The 21,670-nt window shown below is 48.5% G+C and overlaps 2 protein-coding genes across 6 annotated transcripts in view; one reads left to right on the top strand and one right to left on the bottom strand.

Annotated features, from left to right (window-relative positions):
- The window catches only part of LOC126569531 (uncharacterized), a 43,738-nt gene extending 36,764 nt beyond the window's left edge, over nt 1–6,974 (top strand). For 3 of the 5 annotated variants that reach the window (XM_050226690.1, XM_050226688.1, XM_050226689.1), the window contains 2 exons: nt 515–1,379; nt 1,492–6,974. In XM_050226690.1, coding sequence (XP_050082647.1) covers nt 515–1,379; nt 1,492–2,654 — 2,028 coding nt within the window. In that variant the 3' untranslated portion in view covers nt 2,655–6,974. The remainder of the gene's footprint in view (nt 1–514; nt 1,380–1,491) is intronic. The other 2 variants (XM_050226692.1, XM_050226691.1) reach the window with 2 other exon arrangements.
- A 7,852-nt stretch (nt 6,975–14,826) lies between these two features.
- On the bottom strand, nt 14,827–19,851 carry LOC126569533 (battenin). Its single transcript, XM_050226699.1, has 5 exons — nt 19,307–19,851; nt 16,079–16,245; nt 15,832–15,990; nt 15,386–15,746; nt 14,827–15,309 (listed from the first exon to the last, which is right to left on the bottom strand). The coding sequence occupies exons 1-5, from the start codon at nt 19,529–19,531 to the stop codon at nt 14,881–14,883; spliced, it is 1,341 nt and encodes a 446-aa protein (XP_050082656.1). The 5' UTR covers nt 19,532–19,851; the 3' UTR covers nt 14,827–14,880.
- Nucleotides 19,852–21,670: the final 1,819 nt, after the last annotated feature.

Raw genomic sequence — 21,670 nt, 5'->3', positions numbered from 1 at the left:
ATTAAAACTAACTTAGCAACGTCAGCTACCCCGTCAGTGGGGGGGGGGGGGGGGGGGGTGTGTGCTAACCACCCTCCCCAGGGCGTCAGCCAGGGTCCAGCATAATTAATAGCGCTCGCGGTCCCTGGATAAGCTTACCGCGAAAACCGATCCACTGTTGAACGGTTCCCCCCCGTGCGGTGTGGTGATGAGAAGTTGGGTTGACTGGAAGGATGGTTCCAGGGGGTTGTACAAAAATAATTCGGTGATTGATTTGACTCGCTACGCGCCACCCTCCCACCGCTACGCACCCAGATTCCCGAACCAATTGCTGAGCCATCATTTTTAATTTATTTCTGAATTCCACAATTGTTTCCCCCCCCCCCCCCCCCCCAAAGGAGCGCCGTGGGACACGCGGGTGGTGGAAGGATAATGAATTTGCTGAAGCCAAAAACGGGCCCACACCGGCCCTGCGTTCGATTCGCTTGCTAATCCGTTTGCCATTACCTTTCTTTACCGCTCGCTCTCGGCGCAGGAACAGGAGACTCCGGAAGGACAGCAGCTGCAGCAGCAACAGCAGCAGACATCGAAGCATCATCGCCATCGGCGAGAGAATGGCGGTTTCGCTGGCATCGGTGACGTGGATGGGATCGTCGGTGCGGGAGGAGCAGGTGGAGGGGATGGTGAAAACTTCATCGCCCTCGCACCGGATGAGGCAGATATTTATAACTTTCCAAACATGATGAGCATGACGATGGCCAACGAACGACCCTCCTCCGTGGGTGGTGGTGGTGGTGGTGGTGTTGGTATGCGCGATCGCAATGTAAATGAAGCGAATCCGTTTAATGAATTTCATCCGTCGCGACGCGATCCACCATCATCAGTGAAGGAGGTGGACGAGCAGCTACCCCGGCCAAGGATGGCCGGAGAGAAGGAGCTCCCAGAACTGACGCTCGATGACGGTGATGACGGTGATGACGGTGATGATGATGATGATGATGACGGTCGTGGTGGTGATGCTGCTGACGTTGGTGAGGAAGACCGCATTCCGGAAGGACCAGGAAGGCGTGACCGAACCGGACCGAGGCGGCGAACCTCCAGCTTCCGTGACCAGACCGACAACGAAGACCAGGATGGTGGCAATGGTGGTGAGGTGCAAGAAGAGGACGAACAAGAGGATGATAATGCGATCGAGAGGAGTCGATTCCTGCGGCCGCGACCTACTGGCCACGATGAGGACGATGGTACGACGGTGGCCAGCTCGCGAACCGAATCCGATGCGGCACTCCTGAGCAAGGGCCTCGATCTGCTGAACTCGCTGGACGGTGCCTACCTTCTGGCGAACGCTCGGATCGGTGCGGATCGTAATAAGGTGGCCTCGGCAGCGGTAGTGGATGATGGTAAGTTCCCTTCCTTTTTGGGAGGAATACATCCTTTGAGACAAGCATTAACTCAATTTGGGACCAACGGGACCAACGGGACACTCCATTCTCTCTCTTTTACTCTCCTTAGAAGATGCTGACATTTCGACGCACAAACCGATTGCACCGGACACGGAACAAGGTGGTGGAAACACTGGCGATGGTGGCAACGACAACGGTGGCGACGAAAATGCAATCTTCGAGCAGATGGAGAAGAAGGCCAAGTCGTACCGGTTGAAGCTGTACAAGAAGCACAAGAACTTTAAGCACACGCATCACCACCGGGGTGGCCTGTACCATCAGCCGTACCACACCTTCCACCACGATTACTACCGGCGCAAGATGCTGGAACGGGAGCGGGAGCGTTGGAAGAAGATGCAGGACGCTAAGCCGGACTATCAGGGTCAGATCAGTTACTACGAAAATTCAAACAAACTGGCGACGAACGAGGACATCTTGGCACATCTGAATGGTGGGCACGGTGGAGGGGGAGGTGGTGGAAGTGGCAGCAGTAGCAGCCAGGAGAAGTGGCCCAACTTTGACCGGGTAATGAGCTCGCTGAAGACGGAACCGAAACCGGACAATGTGCCACCGTACATCAAGAAGTACAATCGCCGGAACAAGCAGCTGATCGATCTGCTCGAGGGAACGATCGCCCCGCTGTCCGACTACAGTGTGCACAAGCACCGGGAGCGAAAGTATCATCGTAGGAAAAATCCACACTGGATGGAGGAGGATCTGTTCGAGGAGCAGCGACCGAGCCAGTCGAAGGGGCAGGGTATGCAGCGGAACTACATCCAGGAGACGATCCAATCGTCAACCATCCACTCGAACGCACTGCCCGGCGAGGGTATTCACATCATCTACGACAAGAAGCACGGCGGCGGCGGCGGCGGCAGTGGTGGAGGTGATCATGACGATCTCGATGACGACGGAACGCACCTGATGTACGGACGGCCAACGATTTCCAGTGGTCACGGTGGTGGTCACGATGGCGGTGGTGGGCATCCCAATTACAAGTTGTCGTCACGCGCCGGACAGTTCGTGTATCATCGTGTCGCTTCACCACAACCACTTGGTGGAGGAGGTGGTGGTGGAGGGTATGGGCGGTTGAAGCGCCAGCGGCTCCCATTCGTCGCCATCACCGATCGGCGTCTCAGTGCGCCGCCCAAACGTCGTCCTGTGTCCTCGTCCTCTGCCAACAACTCTGGTGGCCCGAACAATCCGCTCCTGAATCACCAGCCATTGCCTTAAACCTTAAAGTCCGAGCCCCCTTCCTGAATGTCCTTTTCCTCCAACTTGCTCTTTTCTTCTTTCTCCAATGTTCTGATAACTTGCTTCAGACATTGGGATCCTTCCCGACTACCGGAACATCTCCTAAGGATCCCCTTAAGTGACTCCCCACGGATTCCATTCCCTCGCTTTCACTCTCCCCCTTTCTGTTTCTGTCTGGCAGCGGCTCCTTCAATCATCATTATCCTTCTCCTCGGCTGAGAGGCTGAGAGAGATCCGAGTGTGCGAAGCGCAACTGTCACTCCATCGACGACGACGACGACGACGACGCCACCACCGCGATAAATCCCCGAGAATTGATTGATCGGCAGCACAGTTCGGTTGACATGATGGAGCTTTTGACGCAGCAAAAAACACGCGCCGCGAGAAATCTCGGAATGTCTAAAGTTGACAGTTGGCTACAGAGATGAAGTGGACGAGGTAGCGGAAGATGCAAAAAACAAATGGCGCCAAGAAGGCAAAACAACAAGAAAAAAAAATAAGAGAAAAAATTGGGAAGACGATGACGAACGACAATATATATTTACTGATAGAGATGATGAAGGAGGAAGAGGAGGTGAAAGATGGTGATGCAAGAGCGATTGATGTGATCAATGGCATAGCGGCCATTGGTGGATATATGATTGATACGGTGGTGCGTAGCAGTGTACTGGGGGCAGAGAGCGAGATAAGAGTGCAGATGAGCGAAAGGTATATAGGTATATATACATATTATAATATAGAGCGACACTGGAGCACGTCACAAAAGTCCCAGACGAAGAATGGGACGCTGTCAGACATCGCGTACTTTCACGAAAACCGTGCCGCGATTCAAAAAGCTAATAGCTGCCCTTCCGGGGTGTTTGACATCGATTTATCAAACTTCTCTCTGTTTGCCGTTTGCTCTGTGAGCACTGTGTGTCTATGCGAAGGACCTCGCTTAAAAAAAATGGACCCAACAACACACGTGCGCCTGACACTTTTGCCTGACATATCAACCAAGAATTCAACCAAGATAATCGTACAACTCGGAGGGCGCACAACACACACGTAGGCACGGTCACAGTCACCCACCACCAACCGAGTGATCACCGTCGCCGTCGCAGGGTAGCGTTTGCAGAGGAGATCTCGCCGACCCCGAAAAATCCGCCACAAGTCCAAACAACAAGACAGACGAGGGGTGGTGCGGCTCGTTGTGCTTGAATTTCCGTGTGTGCCCCACACAATGATGTCATCGTATTGCGTAACTCCCTTCGGAAAGCACAAACGGAAGAGCCGGATAGGGCAACAATGGTGGGCAACAAACAAAATCATGACAATAATAGACGTTTTAATGGAAAGAAGATTTTTAACCAGGAACGGCATGAGAAGAAAATGGAGGAAGGAATAAGGAAAGAGGGGAGAATAAAACGAAGGTGTATGTGCTACACCACAAACATCTTGGTGGTGAGGGAGCGAATGTAACGAAATAGCCAGTTCCTTTCACCGCGACCCAATTGTTTCCATATTGCAATATTGTTTCGCCGTATTGGTCTCAATAGGTCGCTGGTCAGCTCCGGGTTTTGTTAAAGTATTTGGTAAAAGTTTGTGCTCACAATCGATCCTCCATCTCGATATCTAAAGCGATTGCTCTCGCGGCATGCCGGCAGTGTTCCGGGCGGACGGTTTTCTATGTGAACGCATAAGCAATAGAAAATGACAATATCTTTTACGTGGTGTGCGTTTGTGTGAGTCTGACGGGAGATTGCGCACCAACGGGAGAAACAATACCGAGGAAGAAATCCAAGTTCGCGGCCAGTTTACCAGCATCAGATCGCCGCCCTTACCATCTTACCACCATGCAGTGGTCAAAGCCGCGAGAGCAACGGTTTAGGTAATATCATTGGGATGTTCTTGACACCCCCTCTCACTTGTAGCATTTGCATTTTTCTTATTGTAAGAGCCAGGACCTACGATTCTCATTGGTATTAGTCGGAAAGATAGATGGCGGTAGATGGTGGAGGTACCGTACGCGAAACTCAAGCCAGCAGCCGGCGTAAGCATAAATTGATGTCAAACATATGGACGAGCGAGGAAATAAATGAAAAAGAACAAAAGAAAAATGGATTCCCAACACACGCAAGTGCTTGTGTGTGAACGCACCCGTTAAACGATCACATAATGGAATCCTCGTGATCATGCATCGCCCCTCCCCACTGGATGGGTGTCTCTCTCGCTCTCTGGGTGCGTGCTCTTAACAAACGATCACACAAACATCAGATATAAATATCAGAGATTAGAACACAAGTAGCGCCTCTCACAAGCAGCACACAGACACAAACATACAGGACAAAGGCGCAAAGAGTGCGCTATTCGGCATCGGAGCCCATTCGGTGTAAATGGAATAAGCAACAGAACATTACTCCACACAGACATAAAGCAAACAAACAAACAAGCAGAAGAGTAAACAGCAAACAGCAAAACAAAAGTTATAGTCAATTTTCTAACGGTGAAGCCTGTGAGCCGTAAAACTGGGAATAAAGAGAAACCAGAAAAAGCGAGGAACAGCAACAAGAAGAATAACCCAAGAGTGAGGCGAACGTGATTCCCCCTAAACAGTACATCAGGCAGAAGAGAACGAAACGATCGGCCACCAAAGGACGCAACGCAAACGAGAAGCGAAAAACGCAAGAAAATGGCACTTAAACATGGAGCTATGTTTTAGATATGAGTAGTCAAAGTCGATAGAATAGTGTAAGAAAGGGAGAAAAGGTAAGGAGCAAGAGAGAGAAAAAGAGGTGAAATAAAAAAAGGAAAAAAACTGCTAACCGCAAGAAAACCACAAAAGAGTATATCTAGCCGGTAAGTACATTCAGAGATATAAGTGTGTAAAGACAAACAATATTGAAACCAAACCAAATAAACTCTAAAAGAAAAACAAGTCAAACCCCCTACACAAACGAGCACAAGAAATGAACAAGATAAGAACGGAAAGGATGCCGGAACCAAGAGCTGAATGTTTCAGATGGTTAGTGCATGTAATATACAAGATGAGATAATGACGATGATGATGATGGTGATGCAGCACACTCTCCCTACACACAAAATACAATAGACATTTCGCAGGCTCGCACAGCTCACTCAGTGCACCTATTGATCGGAACGTAGTATCCACCCGGAAGAGCGTAGGACATTTTTTACACTTTCCCTTCTACTCTCTCCCGGGTGTACCCGTGCTAATCCCGTATATGGCTTGGCCGCTTTATCGACAAAATCCGACCGACAAGTCCGGGCAGACGGGCCAGTCAGACAAGGCGGCCCGAGCACAAGCAATGCAGCTATCCATCAAACCATCATCGTGCTCTCGTTCTCGTAGTAGTGTTTTAAATCCAATTGTGCATGGTTTCCACACAATGCACACGGCAGCTAATAGTGTAATAACATTGTGCACCCCCTTCCCCTATTCCCTCCAACCTTCTTTTTGGCATCCGCGAATGCGAACGGTATGAGAAGTAGAAATAACAGCCCGATCGCACCCCCCGAGGACGAATTACTCTTCGCCACACAGACACTACTGTCACTGCTTATCCTCTGGTCACTGCAAGAGACTGCGTTAAGGATCCGTTCGGTTACGGCTAGTGCTTTCGAATTTGTGTTTGACAGGCTACAAAGAAACTAGAAATCAGTTAAGGTATAACGTTAGGAACGCCACACCCCTAGGACACACCGTAGAATGTAACAGGACTAATACTGGACTGCCAATACTGGACTATGTGCGCTGGAACGACTAAGAACGTATATTATTTCTATTGTTACGTTCATTCTACGACACTGTCGCAATGTTTTCTGTCACCAATTCAGGTTAAACCATGATCATAGACAGAGACAGACAGAGCAGAGAGTTCCATTGCTCTGAAAGTAGTGAGCAGATAGTAAAACAAATTTCTGAATGCAAACCAACCATCCATCTCGCAGTTTGATACGTTCGGCTTCTGTTAGCTGGATTACACATTCTTCTTACACATTCTATATAGAATACACGACGCACAGCTAGTGAAACGAATGTCCGCACATCCCGCAGAACAGCACAGCAGTAGAACGGTTAAGGAAAAGGCCCAAGTAGAACGAGACCGAACGAGACCGAACGAGACATTCACCTACATCTATGGCTCTGGGCGAGTGTGGCTAAAATTGTTATATTTTTCAAAAATAAACTGTAAAACCGCATTTTCTGGGCAAGCGCGCCACAGAGCAAGCGACACATCAAACTATTAAGGACAAAAACAGCAACAAAACAGCAAAAGGAACAATACGATCAAAATAAAGAACAACATGAAAAAGTAAAGGGAGGGTAAATTTATTTTTGTCGTCCCCGAAATGGTCCCCATTTGTAGGTGAGTAGCACTTAGGGCAATGATTCCATCAACCGCGAGACACGCTGGTCACGATGGAACTCTGGATTGGAACGAAATGGTAAAGCAGTATCTACGGAACCAGCGCTTAAATTTTAAATGCTGGCTGTCATTTCAACTGACTCAAATCCTGACAGCCCGCATAACTCAATGGAACACAGTGCTGTGCTGTTTTCGATGTCAATTATCAAATCGGATCTCTAGCCTATCTCTGTTGCGGTCCCGCCATATGCAGACGTCGCCTTATCCTTCAACTAGCTGGTGCTCGGATATCTGAGCATATTTAGGATTCCATCATTTATTTACAACAAATTTGGTCTCCATCGTCACTACTTTGCTTAACCGATTTAAATTTATGTAGACAGCATTTCAACGTTCTGATCCCTTTTTAATGATATTTTCGTTTACAGAAAACCGGATTCGTTTTGGTAATGAAATCTAAAAACCTTTCATTACCTCAAACACTTCTTTAATTGATAGCCATTCGTTCTGAAGGATCTCAGCATACCTTGAGCAAAAATTTGTCATTGAACGCCTCAACAGAATATTGAACTGGAGTTCTATAATGCTGTCTGTTATAACATTTATGTCTTTACACAAATCATGGTTTTTATCGTCAGAAGTGGTTGCTATCCTACACCAACCACCAGAAGGATCATATTGTGATTGCGGTCTAGTGTGCTGGCGGTCACGATGTCACGTACCCCGATAACGAAATCAATTTGATTGGTCAAATCAAAATCTACTAATCTCCTCATACCTTTTCAGAAAATTGCGTTATTTTCTGGCAAGTATTGAACAAAGCCAATGGTCATAAACAAACCAACATAATGGAATTTTATTCAATTTTTGACGCATATTTAAAACGCAATCCCTTCATGTTGAGATATCAACCAACAGCTTTTATCTATTCAAGTTGTCCCGTTTCATCAAAACTATTCCCTTGCAACGGTCTCATGCTTCCAGCTCCTGTAGGAATCTCGCTCTTTGTTGCACTTTCTTGAATGTGATTTAGCAAGAATTTATTCCACCAGACACACTACCAGATGATGGTCTTGTCGGCAGCCTTATCACTCACTCGAGACACTTCATTCCACACGACCGTAGCCACTAGGGCAAAGCGTAACCGAACAATATCAAAACAGTTGCCATTCCAGTCCCCTCCGACTCCCAACGGGGTCAGCTCCCTCGAGCGTATATTGGAAATGTTGCAAAACGGGAAGGCGAATTGACCGGCGAGAGCTCTAACGTCAGAAGACTAGTGAGCAACAGCACAACACAAGCAGCTAGAGGATGCTGGTTGGTGAAAAGTTTAATCTCTCTCTCTCTTTCTCTCTCTGAACAGCATTCTTAACCGTTAGAAGCCAGAATCCCGTGACGCTGATGTGGCCCGTCCCGATGTTGTGCACAAAAACCAAACGTCCCATTGGCCCGGAACAGCCGGGAAGAAAAGAGAATCGCAAAAACCGGCAAACAGCAGCAACCCCTACCATCTGGCTACGGCCACCAAAATAACAACCAAAATTGCGAGTCGCTTGCAATCGACCGCCGAGTTCCGGTTGTGTGCGTAGGCATCCAGCGTCCGGCCTGTTTTCCTTCCCGAAATCCCGAAAAGCTTAATCGATTCCGACAGTCTGTTCGGGCACAACACAACATGTTTGTTTTACGGGCTAGGCCCCGAAAGGCTTCCTATTTAGGATCCGGCACCCGCCAACCGACCGACGAATGGTCGAGGGAGATCGAGCCCGATTTCGATAAATTGTGCGAGCAACGGGCACCCGCTGCTCGGCCTACGAGACGACGAGACGAAATGAAGATTCGAAACCCAAGAGGTCCATAAGCCGGAGAATGTAGGGATTATGATTCCGGGATCGAGTAAGGTTGCACCAGATGAAGGGACCACGCAGTACCGGGCTCTTGGGCCCCTTAAACCTTAATCCGTTCCCATCCCCCCCCCCCCCCCTTTCTGGTCAGTTGTTGAGAGGAAAAGCCCATCGGCCGGATCTGGCAGCTTAGTAGAATGTCAATCCATATGTGTTGAAGGCAGCAACAGAAGTCCCGGGGGCGAAGTTCGACCAAAGAATTATGGTTCGTACTTGTGCGTTCGTTCCCCTGCTGCTTCTTTTGATGATATGTAAATCGTGCTTTAAGACCAACATCATGTCCGTGCAACAAACCGAACCGAAGAACCTTCTTTTGGTCAAGGCTTCTTGAGCAAACTTCCCGTAGCAGACGGACGATCCGTCGTAACAGCTGCTTCAGCGGCACGGATTTCGTGTTACGGACGGCTTACAATTTGATTTCATTTCCTGCTCACTGATGGACTACAAATGGAACTGACACAAGGGGGGGTGTGGAACATCGAGGGCACCGAGACTGCTTGAAAAACTCAGTTACAGTTCTTCAAACACACCGCATCCTGCAACGGTTGGTGCACCAGTGCCATCAGCAGTGCTTCGCTCAATGCACAGCATGGCTGCACCAAGGCGTCCATCTCCTGCCAACCACAACGACCCCTTAACTCGACCAGAATTTATTTACTTTGAGCTGAGCTGTGCACAGTCCGTTGGTGCACCTGCAGCCGGAAGTCTGGAACAATGGTGTTCAAGCAAGGAACGAAGGAACGAAAGTCCAAGTCGTAGATAAGAGTGTTAAGCCGTTGGCAATGATACCGGACTCGAACGGTGTACGGAGTGCTGGATGCCGGAGAGTCTATCACACCAGCCCTAGCACTCCCAGGAATATCGTTTGCTGCATCCAACGGTTTCTAGCCCGGCAGTCGGTCGAGTCGCTAGTTGGTGAGGCAATACTCTTTCATAAATTTAATTCCCTCCCTCGACGGCAACCACCACCACCACCGTATAAAAACACACGCCTCCGGGGATCGCAACTCTAGAAAAGATGGCGAGCGTGTTAATAACTTTTATTTTCATTTCGTCCAATGAACACGCCCCGGGGAGGGGCGGGGGGGCTGGGGGAACCGGCGGTACGCCAGAGCCATTCCGTTCCGGTGGCTGCATTGCCAACACTGGTTCTACCGGTTCCATCCAGGAGCCGCAATCCAGCATTCGAGGATTTCGAGCGCCATGGAAACACGGCATTACCAGGGGATTCTACGTCTGCTGCTGCTTTGATGTTGGATCCAATTTGTCTCCAGTGGTCCCTGGCTGCCGCTCTCATGGAACGGATCTACGCCGTGAGCCAAAACTACACTTTACGATAGTAATTAAATACCTCCAAGCCACTCGTGCTCTCGTTTACTTTCTGGGGACAAGCAAAAAAAAAACTTCAAACACTCCCTTCCATCGTTTCCGCAGGAAACGTAATTACCGCACCGGCGAGCGTACAAATATTGCTCTTCACAAACATGATCCAACGTTGAACTACTACGAAAATGAAGACTACTACGAACCCCAATAGTAAACGTATCTGCTCCTCTGAGTCTCCATTGGTCGGTAGCACAGGTGTAGCTTCTCACGTACCGCGCGCTACAATTAATAAAGTTCCTTCATCCTAAAGGCTACTAAGACGTGCCGCTCCAAGCCAGGACTTTGCTTCTTCGACGGTTGGTGCTAAGCTTATCGGAGCTTATCTTCATTTGTCACCGTTAGGTATAGATAGTAGCCCCAATAGAAGTCGCACAACAGTCGAGGTCTCCTTCCGCCCTAAGGATGTTTAATCCTTGAGTACCATTAAAACAAACGAGTGTCATTGGCCGTCCGGTCCCTTGTCGCTCGAAGGCTCGAAGATCAGCAGTCAACTAAACCGGAAAGAACCGTTGCCTATCGCCTGTGTGTCTGCGTATGTATGTATTACTTTGCATAATGGCCGACCGGATCGTGCAGGATCGTCGTCGTTGTCGTTGGCCTGCCAGATCCACCAACAAATGGATGTTACGTGCCGTGCCGTGGTACCATCGCGAGCCACGACCGCCCAGGCGCAGGACCGCCACCGGAAACGAATTAAAACCAACTCAGCTGGACCACCACTCAACCCATCCCACCCTTCCGGCACACCAGCACCAACGCAGGGGACCACAGGTGAGCGCAAATAATTATCTTCAGCATTAATCGTCAAATTTATGAAGCCAGAACCACCGGCGAAGGAGCCGCAGGTGACCACCAACCGACCGAACCGACCGAACCGACCTACCAACCAACTGGCCATTCCAGCTGGTGATATCACGTGGTGTGTGTGGGTGCGGGACATTGTTTTCGAATTTCGTGTACGCCCGGACAGCACAGAACGTGCTAGCGGATGTGTCGTTGATTTATCTTCGCGCCGCTGTCGCTACCGAGCCGTCCTGCCTCGGTGGGGTAATAAACACGGTGGCACGGCCCCGCGGTCGCGCACACCGACTAATGGCTTTCCGGAGGATAATTTCAAAATTATTTTCTTATTTCCTCTACACCACATGCCGTCCTTTCCGTCGGGGGGCTTCCTGGCATTGGTAGCGTATTGCCCGCTAATGTCACTAAGCGGCCTCACAGCTGGGGGTACCGTACGCGTCGCGTACGCGGCCACAGATTTATGCTTCATGTGGAGGGCCGAGGGCCAAGCCAATTTTCATAAAAATTCAAATTCGTTTCCGTTCAGCGAGAGAGACCCTTTTTGGGGTATCGGTGTCTATTGTTTCCTGCTTTTTTTCATTATTTGCAACAGGGTTTCCATTTTATTCCGAAAAGCCTCCGCAGAAAAGCGTGAAACATGGCCAACGTAGTTGGCAACGCGGCGTTACTCGGCGCGACAGACCCTCGTGCACCTCAGTATCGTCGTAGGACACCATGCCACCGACGGAAAGGATCTCTTCTCGAGAAAGTCGCCAATCAAAGTGAGTAACGATGGAACCGTACGAGCTGGTTTTCCGTGGAAAATAAAAGAATGAAACAGAATTTCCACCGCACCGACCGTGAAGCCTCTAGGGAGCATGCGGAGGAACAAGCACGCTTTCGGGCCAGGATCCAGGAATAATGCTAATTTCTCCCCATGACACACATTTTCCAGTGTGACACCAGTGAAGCGAGGACGTACAGCTGGCGTGAAGGTGTCGTGTAGCCGGCGAGGATGTAATTTATTTTCAAAGAAACCAAATGTTTGCACTCCTTTCGGTGGTACCTTTCGAGGCCCTTTCTCGGCAATTCATTTCGTTCGCTGAAGCAGTTCGCGCGGTGGTGACATTTTGTTAAAAAGGTAAGTAAGTTTTCCAGCATTGTTTGAAGTGTTATTGTTACTGGTAATTCCAGCGGTTTCCCCCGGTCAGCTTCTTTCCGCGCGCATAATACACCATTCACCATGTCGTCTCCTTTTGATTGACGTCGACACTGACAGCACGTGATGCTGGAACGTTGGCAAATTATCGCTAACAGGATCAATCCTGTTGCTGCTGCTACCGTTGATGAGGATAATGATGGTGGCAAAGGAATTATCGAAAGACGGAGCAAGTGCGTGGTGTGGGCTCCCGGCCCGGCAAATCCCCTTTGCACCCTTTGAAAGCTGCTCTTCCAAGAAGCAATCAATTGAAATCCACCGGAATCCTCGGCGGAAACTTGGCGTGTGCCATGGCGCGCAGTACCACAACCATTCTGGCCGGTGGCTTCCGGGAACAATATTGGTAATTCAACGACCAAGGTAAGCACCAAGCCGATCGATCGATCGATCGATTGTTGGATTGTCGGCCTCAGCCAGGTATCAGGGGGATGCGATTAATAGAGGAGGCGAAATTGATTGGGAAACTTTGGGGCCGGCACAAAACTTGGTGCTTCGACGACACGTGTCGCGATTTGCGAATGTGCGAAGGTGGACCTGGACTTGGTGGGCCCGAGTTGGTTCTTGGAAACAATTCAAGCGCTCCATAACCATGGTGTCCCTTTCCACTGATCGTTTCTCAATACCGCACCGGTATCCTCCAGAACTCCGGCCGGTACGACCGCAGATGAAGGTGTTAATCCTTTCTTCCACTACACCCCGTCCAGGGCTGGCCCACGTTCGATTCTCAGCACCGAGAAAGTACCTCTCAAACGACATCCTTTTCACCATCCACGGATGTGCGTGTTCGTGTGTATGCAGCCGCCATCGGTGATAGCATCCCAAAAATATGCAAATGGTAAACATGAAACTATGTAAATTGCATTACATCCGGTGACAACGACCTGGCTGGTCCATGGGCCAGTACAGCATGGTGGATTATTCGTTGGTGGTCGGGAAAATCGAGACTTACGGAGAACGTATTGGACCACCAGTCCACGACCGCCGGCCAGGATGTTTCCGAATAAAAGCAAATTGTTTTTTCTGTCCCGCTCCAAAACACCGACCGCCCACGGTAAGGGGTTCAATGTGGGAGACGCTCTTGCTGATGCTGATGATCCTTTTCCCATTCCTTCGTTTAACTCCTCGTTTCGAGACACTTGCGGGTACATTCGCCGGCCGAAGCAGGAGCGTTGGCGTGTGGTACAGGACTTTTCGTTTGACTTTGGTCACTGCGGTGTCCATGTCCACCTGTCGCTCGCTCGCCTGCTCCTCTCGGTAGTTTATAAAACTGATAAAACATATTTGCATAATTTAGATCACACTCCATCCACTTCCAGAGCAAAAGGGGGAATCAATGAGGTCCGCAGCACCACCCCGGATGTGATGTGATTGGTTTTTGTGTGGTGGTGGTGGCTGGATGATAAAAGTGTTTTTCGACTTTTCTTTCCGGCTTCTGTCTGGGCTAAGCCTGCAGGATTCGAGGCATTTACCGCATTTCAACCCACATGGTCACTTGGTTAAGTCGACTTTTCGCTGTTTAGAGGGTCACTTGAGGCTTTGTGGTGAGTGATTGTTGGAGGAGAAAGGGAGCGGCTTTCCAGAGTGATCGAACGCCCGAGTCGATGAAGTTGAGCCCGAGTTGTGACTAACGGACCCACATCAGGATCACCGCAAGGTGTCGGACCATCGGAACTGTTGGAGGAAAAAGGATAAGGGGCTTAGGAAAATTCTGAAAATTCTTTGTTCCTTGGTAAATCGTTCGTCAATGCTTGGTACAGTTGTGGCCCAACTGAGAAATATTGGGCGTGCGAATTGAAAGCGTTCGTTAGTCAATAGGTATTGAGACTGCTGATGGATAGATGTTTGATCAATTTTGGGAATATCAGCGAGCTTTTTTCAAAAGTTATCCATCGTTCCATTTGTGCAATTGTGTATGAATTTCGAAATAAAACGAAATCGAAAGCCATGAGTTAATCGTCCTTACCTATTTAACAACTGTAAAGCCGGGGATACATGAAGCGTAAACTCTCGTATAAACTCAGAATGTAATGCCAAAAAGTTTACGCTTCGTGTGGCAGGAATAATCGCATAAAAGTTTATACCGAAACGACAACTGCAATTACATTGGTGCACCTGCAATTACACTATGCTATTACATCAATAACATCTGTTTTTGGCCACAAAAAACATAAATCGACGAGATAAGTTGTTTTCTGAACATCTTCTTTTATATTTTAAGATGTTGTTGCTGTATATTAGCGACTGTAGAACATTCAAATCTTCATAACGCTACGCTTCATGTTGGTGCTAAGTTTACGCTTGCTTTTACGCTCGGTTTTACGCTCCGCGGGCCTATAATCTTTTTGGCATTACACTCTGAGTTTATACTACAGTTTACGCTTCATGTATCCCCGGCTTAACAAATTCTCTAATAATTACAAAAGGATGTTCCAGCGCATTTTTTTTTTGCTTACTCAATATTTTCGCCTGTACAAAAGTTCCTAGCACACAGCACATTGGTTCTCGTACAAACTCGCTTTATTTGGTCAGTAAGCAAACAACCAGTCAGTCTACAACAACCGATCGGGCACCGGCAGATCACAGATTGCATTGTGCGACGGTATGGCAGCAACACCGGCAAGCGCAATGCCGACCGAGTCGGAGATGGACGTAACCATCATGGCGTACTCGCGGCGTGCGGCCGGTACCTCCGTCTGCAGACGGTAGAAGGTGTTGACGTAGCCACCACCCCCAAGCAACCCCTCCCACAGGATCAGCACGAAGATGATCCAGATCGAGGGCGTGAAGAAGTAGACGGCTTCAAACGTAAAGTACACCACGTTGATGAACTGGAACACGGCCATGATCCACACGTGCCGGAACTGCACCAAATTGACGGAGGATCGCGATATAAACACACCGATCTGGTAGATCACCTGATACCAACGGTACTGGCCCGATTGCGACAACCAAATGCCAGGGAAGTACACCAGCTCGAACTAAAAGTGGACGCAGAAAGGGACACAGTCAATCTGCCATCCTCATCATGCCATGTTCAACCACATTGTTGCTTACCAAACCCTGGTTAATGAAGTACTCCAGCAGATACACCAAGATCAGCGGTATCATGAAGATGAAGAGCGATGGAATGTAGCGCAGCTTCTGATTCCAGTTCTCCAGCGGTCGTTCCTCTTCCGGTAGCGTGCTGTAGTCGATCTCTTCGGCTTTCTCCTTGTCATCGGCCATCACCGCCGGTTTGTCGGTGTCCTTGTGGCGCAACAACACCCAAAATGCGACCGCTTCAAGGGCCGGCACTACCAGCATGATGAGGATGGTGGTCTTCGGTGTCAGTCCCAGCTCGGTGAGCCCGGTGTAGGAGAGAGATCCGGCGATACCAGCACCGCCCGTTCCGGATGACCACGTTGATATCACGTTCCTGCAGGCGAAGAGACACACGCATTACATGGCGCCACATTCAAGAGTAATAAAAGCGGACCAGCATGGTCCAGCGGGCTACTGACTTGTTGAAATACGTCGCGTACGCCAGGAACGTTGCCTCGCCGAGACCGGACGAGAACGAGGTCGCTATCACCCCAAGGAAGAGCACCCACTGGGTGGTGGCGAACGCCGTCAGCAGGAAGCCCGCAGCGGCCGCAGCAACACATAGCGAAACGCGAATGCTGCAAACGGGTTTGAGAGGCGAGATTAGACCACCTGGCTGCTGGATGGGGCTGGATACGGTACCCTTGCGAGGTCGGTGGAGCTTACTGTTTGGCCAGCGGGAAGAACGATGCAATCGATTTGACGGCCAGCGCCGGTAGGATGTCCGCAAGCAGAATAGCCCCGGTTGAGAGCTTGTTACAGGGCCGCGACTCATAACCGAAGGTAACATCATCCGACCGAGCCGTCGTGTTGAGGGCACTGTACTGAGCATTCTAGAGAAGCGAATGAAGCAACAGAGAGTGAGTTGTGATGATGAACGTTGCATAAATGGCAAAGGTATTAACGCGGCATACAAACGAGAATTCGAGATCTTTAAAGCCTACGATACATATTCAAGGGCGAATATGCTTTGCTCATAAAATGTTTCTTGTTTGCAATTAATAGCAATATAAATTATCATTAAACAGTTTTGATTTTTAAAAATGTAGCATTCATTAAAGGCGCTTGTTTTACTATTTACAACAAAACAATCTGGATCTGTTTTATGTTAAAGCCCTTCACTAGCAATTCTAATGCATTCACTAATATTCTAACCATTTTGAATAATCTGTAGAGAGAATTGTACAGGATATAAAGAGCAATCAAGACATTCTTATGACATCCCTATCTGCATAATTGTTGTTAATAAAATCAATACAAACCAGGCTCGCTGACATTATAAATAGTTATCAATTTCTTCTGATCATTTTCCGTATAATCAAGTTCTAAATAAAATAAATATGCACACATGACTCCATTTTTCAGCACGATTATTAAAGAGAAATATGAATTTTAATAAAAAAATTCACAACAGTTCCTAAATTTATCTTCATAGTTCTAGCGAACCTCCTGCAGCAACAGCACTTTCTCAGTAATTTACAATTTCCAAAAATATTAAGGTACTTTTATGTTCGTTGAATCATTCTGCTTCCGAATGCAAAAAGGACGATCCCTTGGCTGAACCGAACGTACACAGAATTATGTGGCCACGAGAGCAATGAACCCATCATGGAGCAGCATAACGTGAATTATATCAATAAAGCGTGCGAGAGGCAGTTTCATTTGAAAAGTAAAAATATTCATTAATCCCCTTGTTGAATGTTGCAAAAAAACTAAAAAAACACCGAGGACCATTTGTGGAATACACTCAAACGACCAAGATAGATGCAATGAATCCCAACCAGATCGCTTCCGATTTGGCTGGCGCTCGTGTTGGCCGCGTTGTTCGTGCTTAACGCCCCGGCCACAAAACAATGCCCAGCACAGCACAGCATCCCTGGTTGCACGGTGTGGTGCACTGCAACGGATGCACTTTATAAATGGCGCAAAATAGCACGAACGCAAAAGAATGGTAGCAAAAAAGTGCAAAGCCACACATCACAACTCTCCATGGTGTGCTGTATGTGTGCTTATGCCAATTGTTCAGCTCCTCCATTGTGCTGCTAGTTTTCGCTGCATGCACCACTGTGCCATTATAGTATCCTGCGCGAATATACAGAGCTTCGGTCCATGATGGTCAACGACCGCTTGTGGTAAGTTTACCTTCCCTAGCAGTACTGCCAGGACCATGGTCCATAGCATTTCGGCACAGCATCCATCTGGTGCAGTTCTTCGAAAGTAAGTGCCACGGGTTAAACTCAAACAATCCTTTACAGCGCGATTGTTTTGTCAGTTGAACAAACAAACACACACATGAGCAGAGGTATGTTTTTAGTTGAATAAACAATAAATTTCACTAACGAGGTCGGCCCTATTAGCTAGTTGACCACTACCACCCGGCCATTGGTTGAGAATAGGCCAGCGAATAGGTGAGTTTTCCCATTTTTGGGGTCATTTTGTGGGAGAATGTTAATCGAACGAAAGCATCCATGCGCTCGGGCACATGATCTCGGATACAACGAAATCCGGTCTGCTGCGCGTAGTTGCAAGGTGAATAGAATATTTCAAACATTCCTATAGTGGTTTTTACCAGTTTTCATCGGTTCCGTCCAGGTATTTGAGACACCCAATGATAGGCAGCAAACATTCTAAACGTTTTATCTCACAAAGTTCTACATAGTCTAACTGTGTTGCATTTTACGGCTCTTTGTACGACTTAAACGTTTGTCAGCCTATTACAATGCTATTAGTACCAGCATGTTTCAATGGAGATGCTTTAGTCATTTCGTACATCTTGAAAGCTATCGCCTATTCCTCTTTTTATTCTTTGTACGAATTGGAATGTTCACAAGCCTGCCAAGATCATTTAACATGTTGTTCGACAAGGCATTGTTACATATCTGTTCTTATCTCCTCGAAAAAAAAACTATCACTAAGAGATTCAATTCGTATTTGCGTTATTAAAAACCATCCCCTACGATACCAGGAAGTGCACATCCGAGACAGCACGTAAGCACACACGTGGTTTACACGTTAACAACGTACCACATACCCTACCGGCACTTCCCTTAACTGCCCGCTAGATAAGGGAACCACCCTCCCAGTGCGCACAATAAATTATCTCGCGACTATCTCCATGAATTGAACTCTGATCAACAATTGTCCGATCCAAAACATCCGAGCGCCGTGTGGTTGAAATTCATTGATTCTGCTCCTGTCGTCTGATTACGGTTGTCCACTTTTAACAACCTTTATCACCCCTCCCACGCAAACCCACGCTGATAAACTAGCGCACTGGGCGATCCTTTCGCGAGCGGTCGTCGAGCTTGTGTAGGCAGATCACGCGAGCCCCCACGAGCAGCAGAAGGTCTCGCCTTGTCACAGCCGCCGGTGCGTGGCTTATCAGCCGGCGTCCGAGACATTGACCACCACTTGAAGTGGCCCCCGTAAGCTAATCAATCATTCAACCGACAAACCGACTCCGACTGTGGCTCCGCGCACCAGCTACATCATAAATGGAGGCGCGAAGGTACCCACGTGATGCGCGATCTTCGGCAGGTCGGCTTCGGTTCGCTTGGTTTGAAAGAACCGGACCTGTACCTGTCGTTGACCTTGCGCGGTTTAGCGCTACACCGGAATCCCCTCGAGACGTGATCGAGCAACACACGGCAGTAGGCCTCCATCAAACGACACTGTATCGGTAGGTTACGCTACCACCACAAGCAGGCGATGTTCAAACGTCGCGAATCGTCACGGACGTAGCAACGCTGCGTGCCACTCTCAAAACAAACTCAACTCCAACCCACCAACACTGCTGGCGTACCGAAAACACGTGCGAGATCGAAACAGGGTGCAGGTAGCGGCGGCGGCGGCGGACGTCCTACGTTCCGCGACCTGCACTTTCACTCTACTCACCAGGGCCGCGTGCTTGGCGTGCTCGTCTTCATCCTCCAGCTCTTTGAGAATGTCGTGTGCGGCCGTCAACATCACCACGTAGCCGTAGTTGTTGCACAGCCCCAGTATCCAGTAGGCAACGAGATCGCGCCACAGACCTTTGTCTTTCGGCGAGCGAGCTTCATCACCCTCGCTGTCGGTCAATGGGACGACCGACGGTGACGCACTCTCCCCGGTGTCTGCCATCGTTTGTGTTGTGTTGTGCTCGGTTTCTACGGACTTTTCGACCGGTCTCGACTCCCCGCGTATCACTCGTTCTGGTTCTGGGATTTTTCCTGACGATCGCGATCGCACAACAAGCACTACAGCGCTCTGGTACCAGTACAGGCCATCGAGTAGAACACGGCGGCTCGAACTATGGCCACTACACTGCGACCGTGGCCGATACTACGCGATATAAGCCGAAGGTCTCAACGCGGCGCACGGTGTTCGCTCACTCGCCTCGCTTCGCGGTGGTTCACAGTAGCACGCCGACGTAATCTACTCACCACGAACGCACTTTGTCGACTGACAAGGCCCTTGGTGGCCTCTGATTGGTGTGTCCGATCAGCTGCTGCCAACGCAACGCGGCGACTATAGAGTCGTCTGGATCACTGGAGAGGGAGAGAACTGGCCATCAAACCAAACACACACACGCAAAGTAGCTAGCAGGTCGCGAAGACGAACGAACAGACGAAATGATTAGCCTGCCACATCCAATGGGCAGCTGCTCTTGGAATGGATGGCTCTTGCTCGCTCTTTTTGTCTGCGGATTTTTTTGCCGGTTATCAAAGTATGCTCTGATGGCCAAACGGTGGCGGATGATTATGGGTTGCTTTTGTCGTAACGATAGCAGCAGCAGCAGCAGCAGCAGCATGCGGGCTCCTCGGAGACGGACCCCTACAAGCTCGCTCTTTGGGACTGTTGCTTTGGTTCGGTATGGAAAAGGTGCGGGGCGATAACATGAAAAGCAGATCCTTCAATTTTGCTTCGTCTCTGGCAAAAGTGCGGGCTATGCATTTTGTTAAGAAAATTACCAAACGGAATAACGTGCATTAATGTTTTGAAATCGGTGCCCCATTGCCCCATATCAAGCCGCGAAGGCATGAAAAAAGTTAATTTCGATCCCTTATGCAAATATGTAGTACTTAATTAATGAATTGTTGTAGCAAATGGAGTTATAAATCACTTGTTGTTTATTTAATTTAAAGAAGAAACAAGTGTGCTCAGATAAACTTAATGCAATGCAAGACACGCTATCACCCGCGCTGAAAATTGTATAAGAGTACAAACAGAATGTATAAGAAAATTAACGCTGCGTATTCGTCCTCAAAATTCACAAAATGCAACATCCAGGTATTCAATTCATAAAAATATTTTTAAATTTTTATATTAATATTTTTCATTATTTTTAAATAAAGAAAAACAATCGTGATACCAACGCGTACAAAGGGGTTTCGATATTATGTTCGTTCCCAGAAACGAGAAAGAACGACGAAGGAACCAAAAAATCTTACTCTGTTATATTCGAGAAGGGAAATTGTTGTAAGCTTCTACCAACAACAGCTATTAATATTGCTCGTTCGTTCGTTCGCAGCTCGTTAATATCACCACAACACAACGTGTGTTTCAAAAAGTCAAATAATACAAAGCACACGAATAAATCGAAAGGAGCAACCTTAATTACTTCCGGTCCCATTGATATAAGGATGTCCCATTTCTACATGCTCTCATTACGCTACAAGAACGGCACAAACATCATCAGCACCTACCTCTAGCAGAGAGCCTTGCTCGTTATTAATTAAAATCTGCTCCATCATTCCAGCACTTCCGAGGCAAATTAAATCTACTTATCACTGAGGCAATGCATCACTTACAACGAGCCTTGCTTGCAGTCCTCGCCCAACATCGCGCCCTATTTGCAAGGGCATTCTTCGCGAGCCATGGCGTCTAAGAAACGGACCAGTTTCATTCCAGTATCCTGCCACCACACTTCCAATTCCTCTCGTCTGCCCAACATTTCGCTCAATCGTTCGCCATAAGTATGCAAAACTTTCCTCCAAACCACGGAATGGAACGGGATCGCACGTCTGCACACGTGCACTGTAGTACCATTCTACTGCTCACATTCTACCAATTTTTCGCTCTCTTGCATCCTCGCACTGGTCTCGAAAAACACCAATGGGAAGAAGTTTTTGCTGACTGCCAGTTTCGCCGTACCTCAGTCAGTTCTTATTCCACTAGCAACGGCCACATATTCAAGTGCCACATTATGTCGTGTGCCTACTGTACCCGGTAGTGGATGTCTATGCATTGATGGGCTAGTATCGTCGTCTTCGTCTCCGC

This window comes from Anopheles aquasalis, chromosome 2, assembly GCF_943734665.1.
Source record: "Anopheles aquasalis chromosome 2, idAnoAquaMG_Q_19, whole genome shotgun sequence".
In the NCBI taxonomy this organism is placed as follows: domain Eukaryota; kingdom Metazoa; phylum Arthropoda; class Insecta; order Diptera; family Culicidae; genus Anopheles; species Anopheles aquasalis.
The sequence above is the reverse complement of the archived record's forward strand: the minus strand, read 5'-3'. Positions and strand labels throughout refer to the sequence as shown.